Consider the following 14,023-nt stretch of genomic DNA (forward strand, 5'->3'; position numbering starts at 1 on the left):
GGAAAAAGAAATCTGCTACCCTACCTGGATCTTTGTGGCTTTTTTTCTCCCAAGAAAGGAAAGAACCAACCTGACAATCCCCTCTGCCTCCACCTTGACCTCTGTCAACACTCATCGTGTAATCCTTTTAGCAGTATCAACATTTGTCGGGCACTTGAACGCAGCAACCACTTCACATATACTAATTTAATAATTACAATAAAGGCTGTCAGGTACTAATATCACACACATTTTAAAACATATCAGGGCCAGCGCCATGGCTCACTTGGTTAATTCTCTACCTGCGGCGCCAGCATCCCATATGGGCGCCAGGTTCTAGTCCTGGTTGCTCTTCTTCCAGCCCAGCTCTCTGCTGTGGCCTGGGAGGGCAGTGGAGGATGGCCCAAGTGCGTGGGCCCCTGCACTCGCATGGGAGACCAGGAGAAGCACTTGGCTCCTGGCTTCGGATCAGTACAGCGCCGGCTGTAGCGGCCATTTGCGGGGTGAACCAACGGAAGGAAGACCTTTCTCTCTGTCTCTCCCTCTCACTGTCTATAACTCTTCCTGTCAAATTAAAAAAAAAAAAAAAAAAAAAAAAAAAAAAAAAAAAAAACAACAACAACAACAACAACAAAAACGTCAAAACTTGTTTGTTAAGGGGCTGGTGCTGCGGTGTAGCAGGTAAAGCTGCCGTCTGTGGCACCAGTATCCCATATAGGCACTGGTTCAAGTTCCCGCTGCTCCACTTCAGATCCAGCTCCCTGCTAATGTGCCTGGGAAAGCAATGGAAGATGGCCCAAGTCATTGGGCCCCTGCACCTGAGTGGGAAACCTGGAAAAAGTTCCTGACTCCTAGCTTTGGATGGGCCCAGCTCCAGCCATTGCAGCGATTTGGGGAGTGAACCAGTGGACAGAAGATGTCTCTCTGTCTGTAACTCGGCCTTTCAAATAAATAAATAAATCTTTAAAAAAAATTCTGCTAGCTTTCATTTTTAAGTTTCATTTGCTTTCTACATTTCAAAGTAAAGAGAAACAGTCCAATGTATTTTTCAAAGCACACTCTAAAGCCAGACCACCTGAGTTTCAACCTTGGCTCCACTCTAGCTGTGAGGACTTTCAAAAATTACTTAACTCTTTGTGCCTCAGTTTCTTTATCTATAAGACTGATAATACTGCCATATGATTTATAGAGTGAATACATGTAGCGTGCTTAGTATAGTATCTGGTGCATATTAAGACAGTATGTTTGGAGACATTAATTAACTATCTGGTTGACATGCCATTAACACATCGAATCAAAAATTAACAATTATATTAAAATTATTCCAATGTAAATCATTTGTAAAAACTAAGAATAGCAATGACACTAAAAGAAAGAGAAGTGTTGGTGCTAAGCCAAAAATTATTTGCTCAATTTTTAACATGATGACTGAGAGACCTCAAATAAATCAATAACCAATTATTGACTTAGAACATACCACCACACAAATTTTACTTAGCATGGCCTAGTTCAAAAGTACATAAAAGTGCTTTAAAGTAATTCTCCCAAGTCATAACATTATTAACAAGTCAGTCAAAGTTCCTGAATTCTTATGAATATCCATCACATGTCAAAACATTTCATTAAATTTCATTTCATCCATAGCAATACCAAGAGAATGCTTACAGAACCCATCATTTGAGATCTAGATATTACACAGCATAAGATACATTCTGGGGCCCTCCCCACAAATATACACAACACATGCACAAAAAGAGACTGTTGTGCCAGTACAATTTTTTTATGTTCCGCTACTGCTAAGAATTTAAAACTCACCTCACCTGTTTTGTCGGTTCTTACCTAAAAGAATTGCCATGGGAATCAGATGACCTTCCAGTGTACCTGAAAAAGTAGGCATTTCTCTGCTTGGACTGAATACATACTGCTGATCCACACGAGGTAATGTAGCAAGGGAATGTTGCATTTTAGTATCCATCTTCACCGGCTTTGTTGCATAAAAGTCAGTCTGTGTTCTTATTGACTTGACTTTAGTGCCTGTGATAATCACCAATGGTAGATATTTAAAAATATTGCTTGTATATCTACCACCATCCAGCCCTCTAGAAATACAGCAACTCTTCTTTACAGAAGGAGTTCATTCTGTATTTTTTTCTTTTGTAAATGCCATTTTATGTGTGTGTGTATAAAGCAACAGCAGCAGTTACAAAATGTTGTCTGAGTAATTTTGAGAGCTCAAGAGTTCATTCTACATTAAGGTTACAGGGCCCCCAAAAAGAAGTAACATACAAACCAGAGGTTGGTAAATTTTCTCTCAAATGGCCAGACAGTAAAAATTTCAGTCTTGTAGGTCATCAGATTTCAGCTGCAACTACTCAAGGAGAGCAGCCAGGGACAATATATAAGCGAATGACCATGGCTAAGTTCATATAAACATTATTTACAGAACTAGAGAGCTCAGGCAAAGTTCACTAGCCTCTGAATAGATTCACAACTAGTAAAACCACTATGGCAGAGCAGACACAATGACTAGAAAAAAGTGCTGAATAAAAAGCTTCTGAAGAATATTCAGACAGAATGTTTGAATACAATTTGTTTTTCCATAGGAACATTATTTGGAATTAGATTTCAACTTTTTTCTCATTACACCTTTAATCATAACTTAATTCTGAATAGCCAGTGTTTATCCTTTGAAGCAATGTATAATCTCATTTTATATCAACTTAAACCTTATAGAAGTTAGTCACTATACATTTTTTTCTATTCCTAATAAGTAGACCTATATAGACAATATAGTCTAAATTCTTAAAAAGATAAAAATCGAGGGGCTGGCAATGTGGGGTAGAGGGTAAAGCTGCAGGCTGCAGTGCCAGCATCCCATATGGGCACCAGCTCAAGTCAATGGCTGTTCCACTTCCGATTCAGCTCTCTGCTATGGTCTGGAAAAGCAGAAGACGGCTCAAGTGCTGGGGACCCTGAACCCACATGGGAGAATGGGAAGGGGCTCCTGGCTCCTGGTTTCGGATTAGCTCAGCTCTGGCTGGTGTGGCCATTTGGGGAGTGAACCAGCAGATGGAAGACTGTGGTGGAATGAGAAGGCCATGCCAAGATGGCCACTGGCAAGCCAGCGTCAGTTACTCAGGAATGGCTTTGGAAACCCCCTGGAAACCACCTGGCAACAGAGCCTGCCTGGCAACAGGCTGTGAATGGTTAGGGCATAAACCACTCCTTGACCAGATTGGCTGCCTCGCCTATATAAACTGCTGTACCAACTGAAATAAATGAGTCTGCGGGGTATTCACCTCTGGCCTGCTTTCACCCAACTCCCGGGGTCTGTGTGGTGACTCCATGCCTCTTGTCCCCACCACACTCCTCCTCTCAGAATGAATCCACAGAAAAAGACCTCTCTCTCTCTCTCTATCTCTCTCTCTCTCTGCCTCTCTGTAGTTCTGCCTTTCAAATAAATAAGTCTTTTAAAAAAAAGATAAAAATTGAGTTATCTGTCTCTTTGGAGAGGACAAATTTCTATGGAATCTAAGAAAAGTGAAGAAAAAAGTACAGAGGAAAAATGACTAAAATGTTTTTGAAGTAATTTCTTTTTGTTTTTAAAGATTTAATTCTTTGAAAGTCAGAGTTATACAGAAAGAGAAGGAAAGGCAGAGACAGAGTCTTCCATCTGCTGATTCACTCCCCAATTGGCTACAATGGCCAGAGCTGTGCCGATCTGAAGCCAGGAGCTTCTTCCAGGTTTTCCCATATGGATGCAGAAGCCCAAGGACTTGGGCCATCTTCCACTGCTTTCCCAGGCCATAGCAGAGAGCTGGATTGGAAAAGGAGCAGCCAGGACTTGAACCAGCGCCCATATAGAATGCCGGCACTGCAGGTGGCGGCTTTACCCATTATGCCACAATACCAGCCCCTTGAAGTAATTTCTTGACATTACTACATTTGCAAGTGTCTGAAGGAGGAGTTCTCCAGAGGGCCCAAAGTCCCAGGATGGGCATATATCCACAGGCTCCCAATCACGCCCACCAAAGTAGAAATATTTTTTTAAAGATATATTTATTGTGGCCAGCGCTGTGGCGTAGCGGGTAAAGCTGCCACCTGCAGTGCCAGCATCCAATATGGGCACTGGTTCAAGTCTCAGCTGCTCCTCTTCCTACCCAGCTCTCTGCTATGGCTTGGGAAAGCAGTAGAGGATGGCCCAAGTCCTTGGGCCCCTGCACACATATGGGAAGACCTGGAGGAAACTCCTGGCTCCTGTCTTGGGATCAGCTCAGCTCCGAACCTCCAACTGTTGCAGCCAATTGGGGAGTGAACCAGTGGATAGAATTCTCTCTCTCTCTCTCTCCTCTCTCCTCTCTCCCCTTCCCCCTCTCCTTTCCATTGTGGCCATTTGGGGAGTAAACCAGCAGATAGAAGAATTCTTTGTCTCTCTCTCTCTCTCTCTCTCTCTCTCTCTTTCTGCCTTGCCTTCCCTCTCTGTGTAACTCTGAGTTTCAAGTGAACAAATAAATCTTTAAAAAAATAGATTCATTTATTTATTTGAAAGAGAGAGTTACAGAAAGAGAGAGAGGGGTCTTCCATCCACTGATTCCTTTCCCATATGGCCACAATGTCAGGAGCTGGGCCAGGCCAAAACCAGGAGCTTCTTCCGGGTCTCCCACATGGGTGTGGGGTCCCAAGGATTTAGGTCATCCTCTGCTGCTCTCTCAGGCATATCAGCAGGGAGCTGGATTGGAAATGAAGCAGCAGAGACTCAAACAGGAGTCCATATGGGACACTGGTGCTGCAGGTGGCGGCTTTACCCAATACACCACAGCGTCAGCCCCAAACTTCAATTTGGGGCCAGCCTTTGTGGTACAGTGAGCTTTGCCACCTAGAATGCTAGCATCCCATACTGGATCACCCACTGAAGTCCCAGTTGCTCTACTTCTGATCCAGCTCCGTGCTAATATGCCTGGAAAAGCAGTAGAAGATGACCCAAGAACATTTTTTAATCTTTGCTCTCAAAAGCTCTTTGAAGACAAACAAAACAGTCAAGTGGGCAGGGTTGGGGAACACCAGGCCTATGTGCCACATAAGGCCCACAGAATCATTTGGTCTGGCCCTGCCAAGGCAACTGCAGGGCAGGACTCAAAATTCAGTAATTTTTAAGCTGATAATTTTGTACAGCCCATGAATGATGTAATACATATACAACTGGCCCTTGGCAGGAAAGACCTCCCCACCCCTGCTACAACAGTAGATGGCATATAGCTGATCTTTCTGTTCTTAACAATATGATGGACCAAAGAATTCGAGGAAACATCTACTCTTCCTAGATAATAATTATGATTAATCAAGATTCATTATCTCCTAAATAAGAATTTTATGATGCTTTATCTGAAGATACCATTTAATCCTAAATTACTTCCAACTTATTCCTATCTTGTATCTTAATCTTTAAATTATGGTCTTTTTTTAAGATTTATTTACTTATTTGAAAAGCACAGTTAGGAAGACAGAGAAGGAGAGACAGAGAGAGAGAGATCTTCCATCCACTGGTTCACTCCCCAAATGGCTTCAATGGCTGGGGCTGGGCTAAGCCAAAGCCATGAGCTTCTTCTGGGTCTCCCACATGGGTTCAAGGACCCAAGGACTTGGCTCATCCTCTGCTGCTTTCCTGGGCACAATAGCAGGGAGCTGGATCAGAAGTAGAGCAGCTGGGTATCAAACTGGTGCCCATATGGGATGGTAACAATGCAGACAGTAGCTTAACCCACTATGCCACAACACTAGCCCCTAAATTCTGGTCTATTTCTTTTTTTTTTTTTTAAAGATTTATTTATTTCTTTGAAAGCAGAATAACACAAAGAGAGGAGAGGCAGAGAGAAAGAGAGAGAGAGAAAGAGAGAAAGAGAGAGGTCTTCCATCCAATGGTTCACTCCCCAGATGACCTCAATGGCCGGCGCTGCGCCGATCCAAAGCCAGGAGCCAGGAGCTTCTTCCAGATCTCCCACGCTGGTGTAGGGGCCCAAGGACTTGGGCCATCTTCTACTGCTTTCCCAGGCCACAGCAGAGAGCTGGACTGGAAGAGAGCAGCGGGGTCTCGAACCGGCACCCATATGGGATGCTGGCGCTTCAGGCCACAGCATTAACCCACTGCGCCACAGCGCTGGCCCCTGGTCTATTTCTTCTTACCTCCCCTAGAAGGAATCATTCTCCCATCTCTAAACATTATATAATTTGAACTGTTTTTCTAACTAATAAATAAAAAGCAAACAAAAGGAAATTTTCATATGAAACTGATACCATAGAAAATGAGGTTGAACACAAAAAATAAAGTTCTTTACCTTTAACTCGTTCTATTACTCTTGGTCTCTGTGGCTTGGATTTAGGAGATGGAGAATTAAATCTGAGATACGGTCCTTTTTTAAGAGTGCTGCGATGACCCTGATAAACTGGTTTTCCATAAATTTGTAACATATAATCCTCATCTTGTATCACTGCGGTTGCTTTCAAAACCCCCTGTATACACAAAGTTACTCAATTCACCACCAAATATTTATCTCATTTTTCTAAAGTCATCAGTTATCTAATTTTTCTAAAGCCTCCTGTTGCTAGCTTAAGTACAATGATAATTACCAGGTTAGAAAAATCCTCTGTCTTATACAGTTTTTAAATTCTGGATATAATCTTCAAACATTAGTTCATTATAAAAATAAAAATCATCCACCCTAGAACCATGAAGGGTCTTGCATTACTAAGCATATTCAATACTAAAAAGGTAATGCTTAAAAACATTTTATGTATTTCTTATATTCAACGAAAATAAAAATCAATAAACCTAATCTTTATATGACTTTACACATTCCTGACCCCACCTAAAACCATAATCTAAATACCACCAAAAGGCAGCATTTATTTAGCATCAACTAAGTGCCAAGCACTGAATTAGATGCTTTATTAATCTGCTCAACGTTTGGAATTAAGAAAGTTAGCTTAACTAGAGCAGTCAAAAAAATTCCCTTCATGGCATCCAGTACCATGCCTTGCACTCACTAGGCAGTAAACATGCATTTGTTAACCTGATAAAGATCATGTATGCATGATATGTATGCATATATTTTAAAAGGAACACACTTTTGAGTACCATGAACTAGAAAATATAGTTTTTAGACTGGATGATCTCTAGATAAACCCGCTATAAATATAAAAATAGGTTCTAAATGTGAGATCTCAGACGGAAGAAACAATGGATTTTGTGTAGTGCTTTGCATAGTCTGGATCCCAACCTCTAAATATCAGTAGTGTAAAGATAGTTGACAATGGTATAGTCCTTCATATTTTTAAGGCATCTTCATTTATATCTTAAAGAAAATGATCAATTACAATGCAAATTTTATGTCACAAAACCAGATCAGGATCTTACTTCTTTCCTCTCTTTTTTCTGTAAACTCGAGGCGGGGGTGTTCCTCACTGGTAGAGTTCTAAAATGCTCCTCTACTTGTTTGTGAGAATATTTTCTTGGAATTGCAGATTTGTTTACAATTTTGTCTTGTGTGTTGGCTTTAATATCTTTACTCATATTCTGAGCTTTCTTGTTCCTTTGAATCTTCTGATCAAATCTTTTTTGTTCATAATCTTTTCTTGTCAGCTCATCCTTAACATAAATAAAATTAAAACTACTTAAAATCCATGAAAAAATAATGCTGTCATACCACAAACTCTTATAATTTATTTTTGCTCTTATATAAACATAGTTGGCAATTTTAAAGACTTTAAAGACTACTGGCTTATATATGAATAAAAATTTTCTAAAAGAATAAAAGACTGATATCTTAAGGATCAGGGTAAAAGAGGAACAGGGGTAGGAGGGTACATCTTTGCTTGTAATGATAAACCATTTTATAATATAAATGTTGATGCTTGAACCATGTGAATTTGTAACTACATTAAAAAATAAATGAGGGGCCGACACTGTGGTGCAATAGGTTAAATCTCCGCCAGCAGTGCCGGCATCCCATATGAGTGGCGGTTCAAGTTCCGGCTGCTCCAATTCCCATCCAGCTCTCTGCTATGGCCTGGGAAAGCAGTGGAAGACGGCCCAAGTCCTTGGGCCCCTGCACCCGTGTGTGAGACCCTAAAGAGGCTTCTGACTCCTGGCTTCGGATCGGTGCAGCTCTGGCCATTGCAGCCATTTTGGGAGTGAGCCAGCAGATGGAGGACCTTTCTCCCTGTCTCTCCCTCTCACTGTCTGTAACTCTATCTCTCAAATAAATAAAACTTTTAAAAAATGTTTAATTAAAAAAATAAATAAATAAATAAGTTTCCCAAAAAAGGCAAACATTTATAAATTGAATGATTTGAAGATTTAAACACACGGTTTCATATGGAATTCAGAGTAATAGAAGGACATACCCAGACTCTGAATCTTCTGACTCTTACTTCATCTTACTACAGCTTTGTTTCTGGGGCATTGCATAACAGAGGAAACAAATTCTTCATTACTACGTTAGATATATATTCTTAAGCAGCAAAGTTTCAAAACATATTTCCGTGTTTACCTTGAGTAAGCATGCAAGCACATTTTAAGGTTCAGGGGGAAGAAAAACCCATTTATCTAGTTCTGCTCTCCCAAATATATAACCTTTAAGAATTTCCTTTAAATTACTAAACCTTTGAAAAAACTAGCTCCAGAATCTTGTATCACTGATGTCCAAAGACATACCATGTCCTTTGTGGATGTGAGAAAGAGGCTGCAAATTCAGTACCATGGTAATCTAGCAGGGGTTTTCCCCTTTAAATAAGCGTTACTAGTGTTCTCACTTTGGTGAACCAAGGCTTCTCCATCTGCTGGGTTTCTTTTTAAGATTTATTTATTTATTTTGAAAGTCAGAGTTACATAGAGAGGAAGAGACAGAGAGAGAGAGAGATATTACATCTGCTGGTTCACTCCCCAGATGACTGCAGTGGCCAGGGCTGGGTCAGGCTGAAAGCAGGAGCCAGGAGCCCTATCTGGGTCTCCCACGTGGGTGGTAGGGGCCCAAACACTTGGACCATTTTTTGCTGCTTTTCCCAGACCACTAGGCAAGGAGCTGGATCGAAACGGAGCAGCCAGGACATGAACCATGGCCCATATGAGATGTCAGCATCTCAAGCAGTGGTGTTATCTACTATACCATGATGCAGGTCCCCCAAAATCTGCTATCTTGGAATATCTTGGCAACTATAATTCTTTTCTTGTCTAAATATTATGGCTGAATTATATTTTAGCTATTATGCAACAGCTTGCCAGATAAGACCCACAGTATAATTTATCGGATAAAGTACTTATTAAAATCGAATTTATCGTAAGTAAATATAAAGTGACAGAGTGAAATTAAGAACTATAAGTGGACTTATATATAAGGAATATTTGGAGAGCAAGGGTGATACTTATAAATTGGAATCAATGCTATCATCTGAGAACTCACTTAATTTTCAATTTTTTCAAAGCCATACCTGAATTTCTGCAGAAATAGTTTTAATCCACTCATCTACTGTCTTCTTAATCCTAATCTTCTCTGATATTTCCCTACAAAACAGAAAAAGTGTTCTTAAATTGGCATTTCATAGCCTGACAACAGGGTCTTGATTGGCTCTAACTCTTATTTAGTTTTGAATTTATAAAATATGCTTCATCTGAAAAGGAAAAACCAAAGTCATTAGTTTTCAGCAACTATATGAAAGATAAGTCTTTTTTTTTTTTTTTGACAGGCAGAGTGGACAGTGAGAGAGAGAGAGAGAGAGACAGAGAAAGGTTTTCCTTTTGCTGTTGGTTCACCCTCCAATGGCCGCTGCGGCCGGCGTGCTGCAGCTGGCGCATCACGCTGATCCAAAGCCAGGAGCCAGGTGCTTATCCTGGTCTCCCATGCGGGTGCAGGGCCCAAGCACTTGGGCCATCCTCCACTACACTCCCTGGCCACAGCAGAGAGCTGGCCTGGAAGAGGGGCAACCGGGACAGAATCCGGCGCCCCGACCGGGACTAGAACCCAGTGTGGTGGCGCCGCAAGGCGGAGGATTAGCCTAGTGAGCCACAGCGCCGGCCTGAAAAATAAGTCTTTTAAAAGAACCATAGAAGATGTGTACCAAAAAGAGAAAAAAAAATTAAAAAGAAAATTTCCATTGGAAAAACTCGTACCACCAAATATATATCCAAATTCCAACTTTATAATAAGTTCCACATTTTCAAAACCAATGACATTTTCTAAATATTGAAACACTTTAAGTAAGGTGAAAGATTTAGTAAAAAAAAATGTGTTTAAAGCAAAGTGGGAGCGTCATAAATTTCGTGGGGATGTCACCATCCCGCCTACCTATCTGTGGACAAAGCACTGATGAAGGAATACACGGCAGCTCCATCCTTCGCACGGATAATAGCTTCCAAGTTTTCTTCAAGTACTTTTTTATTGTTTTGTACTCCTCTCAAAATCTTCTCAGCATCCTTCAAAACAGATCTTGTCGTGCTGGCCGTTCGAAGCTTAGCTGAATTCTGTGGGAGATCAGCAAGCCTCAACATCAGAGATTCTTTTGCCTTAAAAGAAAAACAGGCAAAAAGTTATCACACAAAGTTGACATTGATTATTTTAATCCAATCAAGAGCAATTACTGCTATTGCTATCCTTGTGGCCCTATTCTATGTCAACATATTCCAAGAACTCAATTTGTCAGACTGAAGAGTGACAAAAGAATACTCGGCAATTATAGATTTGTATGTCTGCATTTAGAAGTACTAACAAGAGTGTTAAATAAAATATAGATAGGAGATCCATAGAAGTGTTAGATAACCCAGTGGCCAGTGAAAGATCTGCTGGAGAAAGCTAAAATCAAGTAAGAGAACGTTAGCTCTAAGTGGGGCAGAGCCTGCAGATCAGACAAACAAGAACCATTTACACACTGGGGCCATTCATGGCCTCTTCCCTTTCTCCTTCTCCAGAAGCAGCTGGAAGCCACAGAGGGCCATGTGACTCAGTCCTTGCCAAGCAGTGCTAAATAGAGGCCACTTGGGCAGGGTTCTGAGAAAGTGGCTGAAGTGTCTCTTTCACTGCTTTATCTTCACATTTCCTCTTGATGTCTATCTTCATAACTTCTTAATTCCTCCCTGATTTTCACCTTTACACACCATCAATTTTTAACACCTTACCTGGAGCATGCCGTCTGTATCTTTGTTCTTTTGGCCAAGATCAGGAAGAGTGTCTTCAGACTTCTGTGCAGTCACTTCAGCTGTTCCTAGCTCTTCATAGGAAGGAAATCTTTGAGAAGGCTGAGTTTCAAAGCTACAGAAGATTAAAAAAAATTTTCTATTATCATAAATTTAAAAAGCATATGACTACACAAATTTTTTAAACATTCTATTTGAAAGGTAGTTATATATTACTAAATGGTATCCCATTAAGCAGTTATGTAATGAACATATTAAACAGAAAATCATGAGACAAAATTAAACTGACAGAAAGGTATAGGGACAGAAGGGAAAAAATAAATAGGTTTTTCATTCAATACATTAACATTCAGAAGTATTTCCAAATCAGTGGGACAAAGCTTATCTGCCATAAAAGTGAGAATACGACCAAAATCATTAAATTTTTTCAGAACTCTGACAATTAAAAAAAAAAGCTTGCAACAAGTCATATTTATTTAAGAAAAATACCCAACTCCCAGTAAGAAGAGTAAGCTTTATAGCAGTTTTATATTTGCCCCAACCTCAGGCCCCTTTCCCTAAATCTGTGGTAGCTCTGAAAACAAACAGCCTTGCAGCTCCAGCGCCAGGGGTAAAGCTGCTGCCTGTAGCACCGGCATCCCATATAGGCCTGGCTGCTCCACTTCGGATCCAGCTCCATGCTAATGTGCCTGGGAAAGCTCCACAAGATGGCCCAAGAGCTTGGAACTCTACACCCACATAGGAGATCCAGAAAAAGCTCTGGGTCCTGGCTTTGGACCAGCCCAGCTCTGGCCATTGTGGCCATTTGGTGAGTGAACCAGCAGACAAAAGTGCTCTTGTGCTCTCTCTCTTTCACTCTCTCTCTCTCTCTGTAACTCTGCCTTTCAAATAAATAAATCATTAAAAACAAAAAGTCTCATAAAAAAAAAGATACTAAATAAATCAGTTCAGAAACTTAAAGGAAAGTCTAAGAACAAAGTCTTGCCAAATAAAGAATGACCAATAATGAGAGGGAGGTTGGGGCCAGTGCCGTGGCTCACTTGGTTAATCCTCCACCTGCGGCACCGGCATTCCATATGGGCGCTGGGTTCTAGTCCCGGTTGCTCCTCTTCCAGTCCAGCTCTCTGCTGCGGCCCGGGAGGGCAGTGGAGGATGGCCCAAATGCTTGGACCCCTGCACCTGCATCGGAGACCAGGAAGAAGTACCTGGCTCCTGGCTTCGGATCGGCGTAGCTCCGTCCGTAGCAGCTATTTAGGGAGTAAACCAACAGAAGAAGACCTTTCTCTCTGTTTCTCTCTCTCACTGTCTAACTCTATCTGTCAAATAAAAAAAAATAATAATGAGAGGGTGAGAGGGAGGAAGAGAGGAGGAGCAGGAGGAAGAGGAGGAGGAAGAAAAGGAAAAGAAGTTATATAGCACAATGGCAGAGATAAATCCTACCTCATTAGTAGTTATATTAAATGCAAATAACATTGTACAATCTTTCCATATAAAATCACTAAAAATGTAGCTCTTAGTTTTTATTACTGTAGTTTTCATAAGTATGATTATTACAGCCAGATTTACTTGGTTTTTCATAAAGTTTTTAATGTGTAGGCAGACATCGTTGTGCAGCAGGTTACGCCATCACTTGTAAGGTCCACATTCCATAATGGAGGGCCTGGGATCAAGTCCCACTTCTGCTTCTGATCCAGCTTCCTGCTAATGCACCTTGGAGGCAGCAGATGACAGCCCAAGTAACTGGATACATCCCACCTACATGGTAGACCAGGGTGGAGTTCCTGGTTCCTGGCTTTGACCTGGCCCAGTCCCTGCTGCTGTGGCTATTTTGGAAGGGAACAACAGGGGAGATCAATAGCTCTCTCTCTTTCTCCCTCCTTCCCTCTCCCTCCCTCCCTCTCTCTCTCTCTCACTCTATCTCTGTCTCTCTCTCCCTTTCAAAGAAATAAAAATAAAGAGCACCTAAAAAAGCTTATGTAAGAGTTCAAACATACAGAAAAGTAAAGAAAACAAAACAATGAATCTCCATTTACCCATTATTTAATTACAACAATTATTAACCCATGGCTATCCTCCTTTCTTCTATATTCCCAACCTACTTCTCCGCACCCTGCAGGCCGGCGCTGCGGCTCACTAGGCTAATCCTCCGCCTTGCGGCGCCGGCACACAGGGTTCTAGTCCCGGTCGGGGTGCCAGATTCTGTCCCGGTTGCCCCTCTTCCAGGCCAGCTCTCTGCTGTGGCCCGGGAGTGCAGTGGAGGATGGCCCAAGTGCTTGGGCCCTGCACCCGCATGGGAGACCAGGATAAGTACCTGGCTCCTGCCATCGGATCAGCGTGGTGCGCCGGCCGCAGCGCGCTGGCCGCGGCGGCCATTGGAGGGTGAACCAACGGCATAGGAAGACCTTTCTCACTGTCTCTCTCTCTCTCACTATCCACTCTGCCTGTCAAAAAAAAATTATTTTAGAAGCAAATTCTAGTTATTTCATCAGTACCCTGATAAAATTAGATACTTACTACATGACTATATTATAGAAAAATGAGAAGATATATTAGTTTCATCTACTAAACCTTTGACAATTTTTTTAAAAAGCAATGCTGTAATTTACTAAAATCTTAAAGAAATTTTCAAAGTTCCTTTCAATTTAGCTTTCACTACAATCTCTTGTTTTTACCTGTTTTTCTCAGGATTCCATCCCATTTTTGACACAGTTAGTGATGTTAAATCTGATTCACTTTTTCTTGTCAAAGAATCATTATTATTCAAAATTTGTTCCAAGAGTCTTACTTTATCTACAATAAAGAAATACAGGATCAAATACCAATTCATTTCTCTTTTATATAATATCTCATATATATTTGTAA

The 14,023-nt window shown here is 41.2% G+C and overlaps 1 protein-coding gene across 9 annotated transcripts in view; it reads right to left on the bottom strand.

Moving 5' to 3' along the window:
- The window catches only part of KIAA0586 (KIAA0586 ortholog), a 118,717-nt gene that overhangs the window by 80,143 nt on the left and 24,551 nt on the right, over window positions 1–14,023 (bottom strand). For all 9 annotated transcript variants that reach the window (XR_007910261.3, XM_008269722.5, XM_008269714.5 and 6 more), the window contains 7 exons: window positions 13,834–13,951; window positions 11,144–11,276; window positions 10,317–10,534; window positions 9,463–9,535; window positions 7,391–7,621; window positions 6,312–6,486; window positions 1,819–2,013 (listed from right to left, as the gene is read on the bottom strand). Coding sequence is in view for 8 of the 9 variants with exons in the window: in XM_008269722.5 (XP_008267944.3) it covers window positions 1,819–2,013; window positions 6,312–6,486; window positions 7,391–7,621; window positions 9,463–9,535; window positions 10,317–10,534; window positions 11,144–11,276; window positions 13,834–13,951 (1,143 nt within the window). In the remaining variant the exon portion in view is untranslated. The remainder of the gene's footprint in view (window positions 1–1,818; window positions 2,014–6,311; window positions 6,487–7,390; window positions 7,622–9,462; window positions 9,536–10,316; window positions 10,535–11,143; window positions 11,277–13,833; window positions 13,952–14,023) is intronic.

Source organism: Oryctolagus cuniculus, chromosome 12 (genome assembly GCF_051225735.1).
Source record: "Oryctolagus cuniculus isolate XC-2025 breed Fujian yellow rabbit chromosome 12, ASM5122573v1, whole genome shotgun sequence".
Lineage (NCBI taxonomy): Eukaryota > Metazoa > Chordata > Mammalia > Lagomorpha > Leporidae > Oryctolagus > Oryctolagus cuniculus.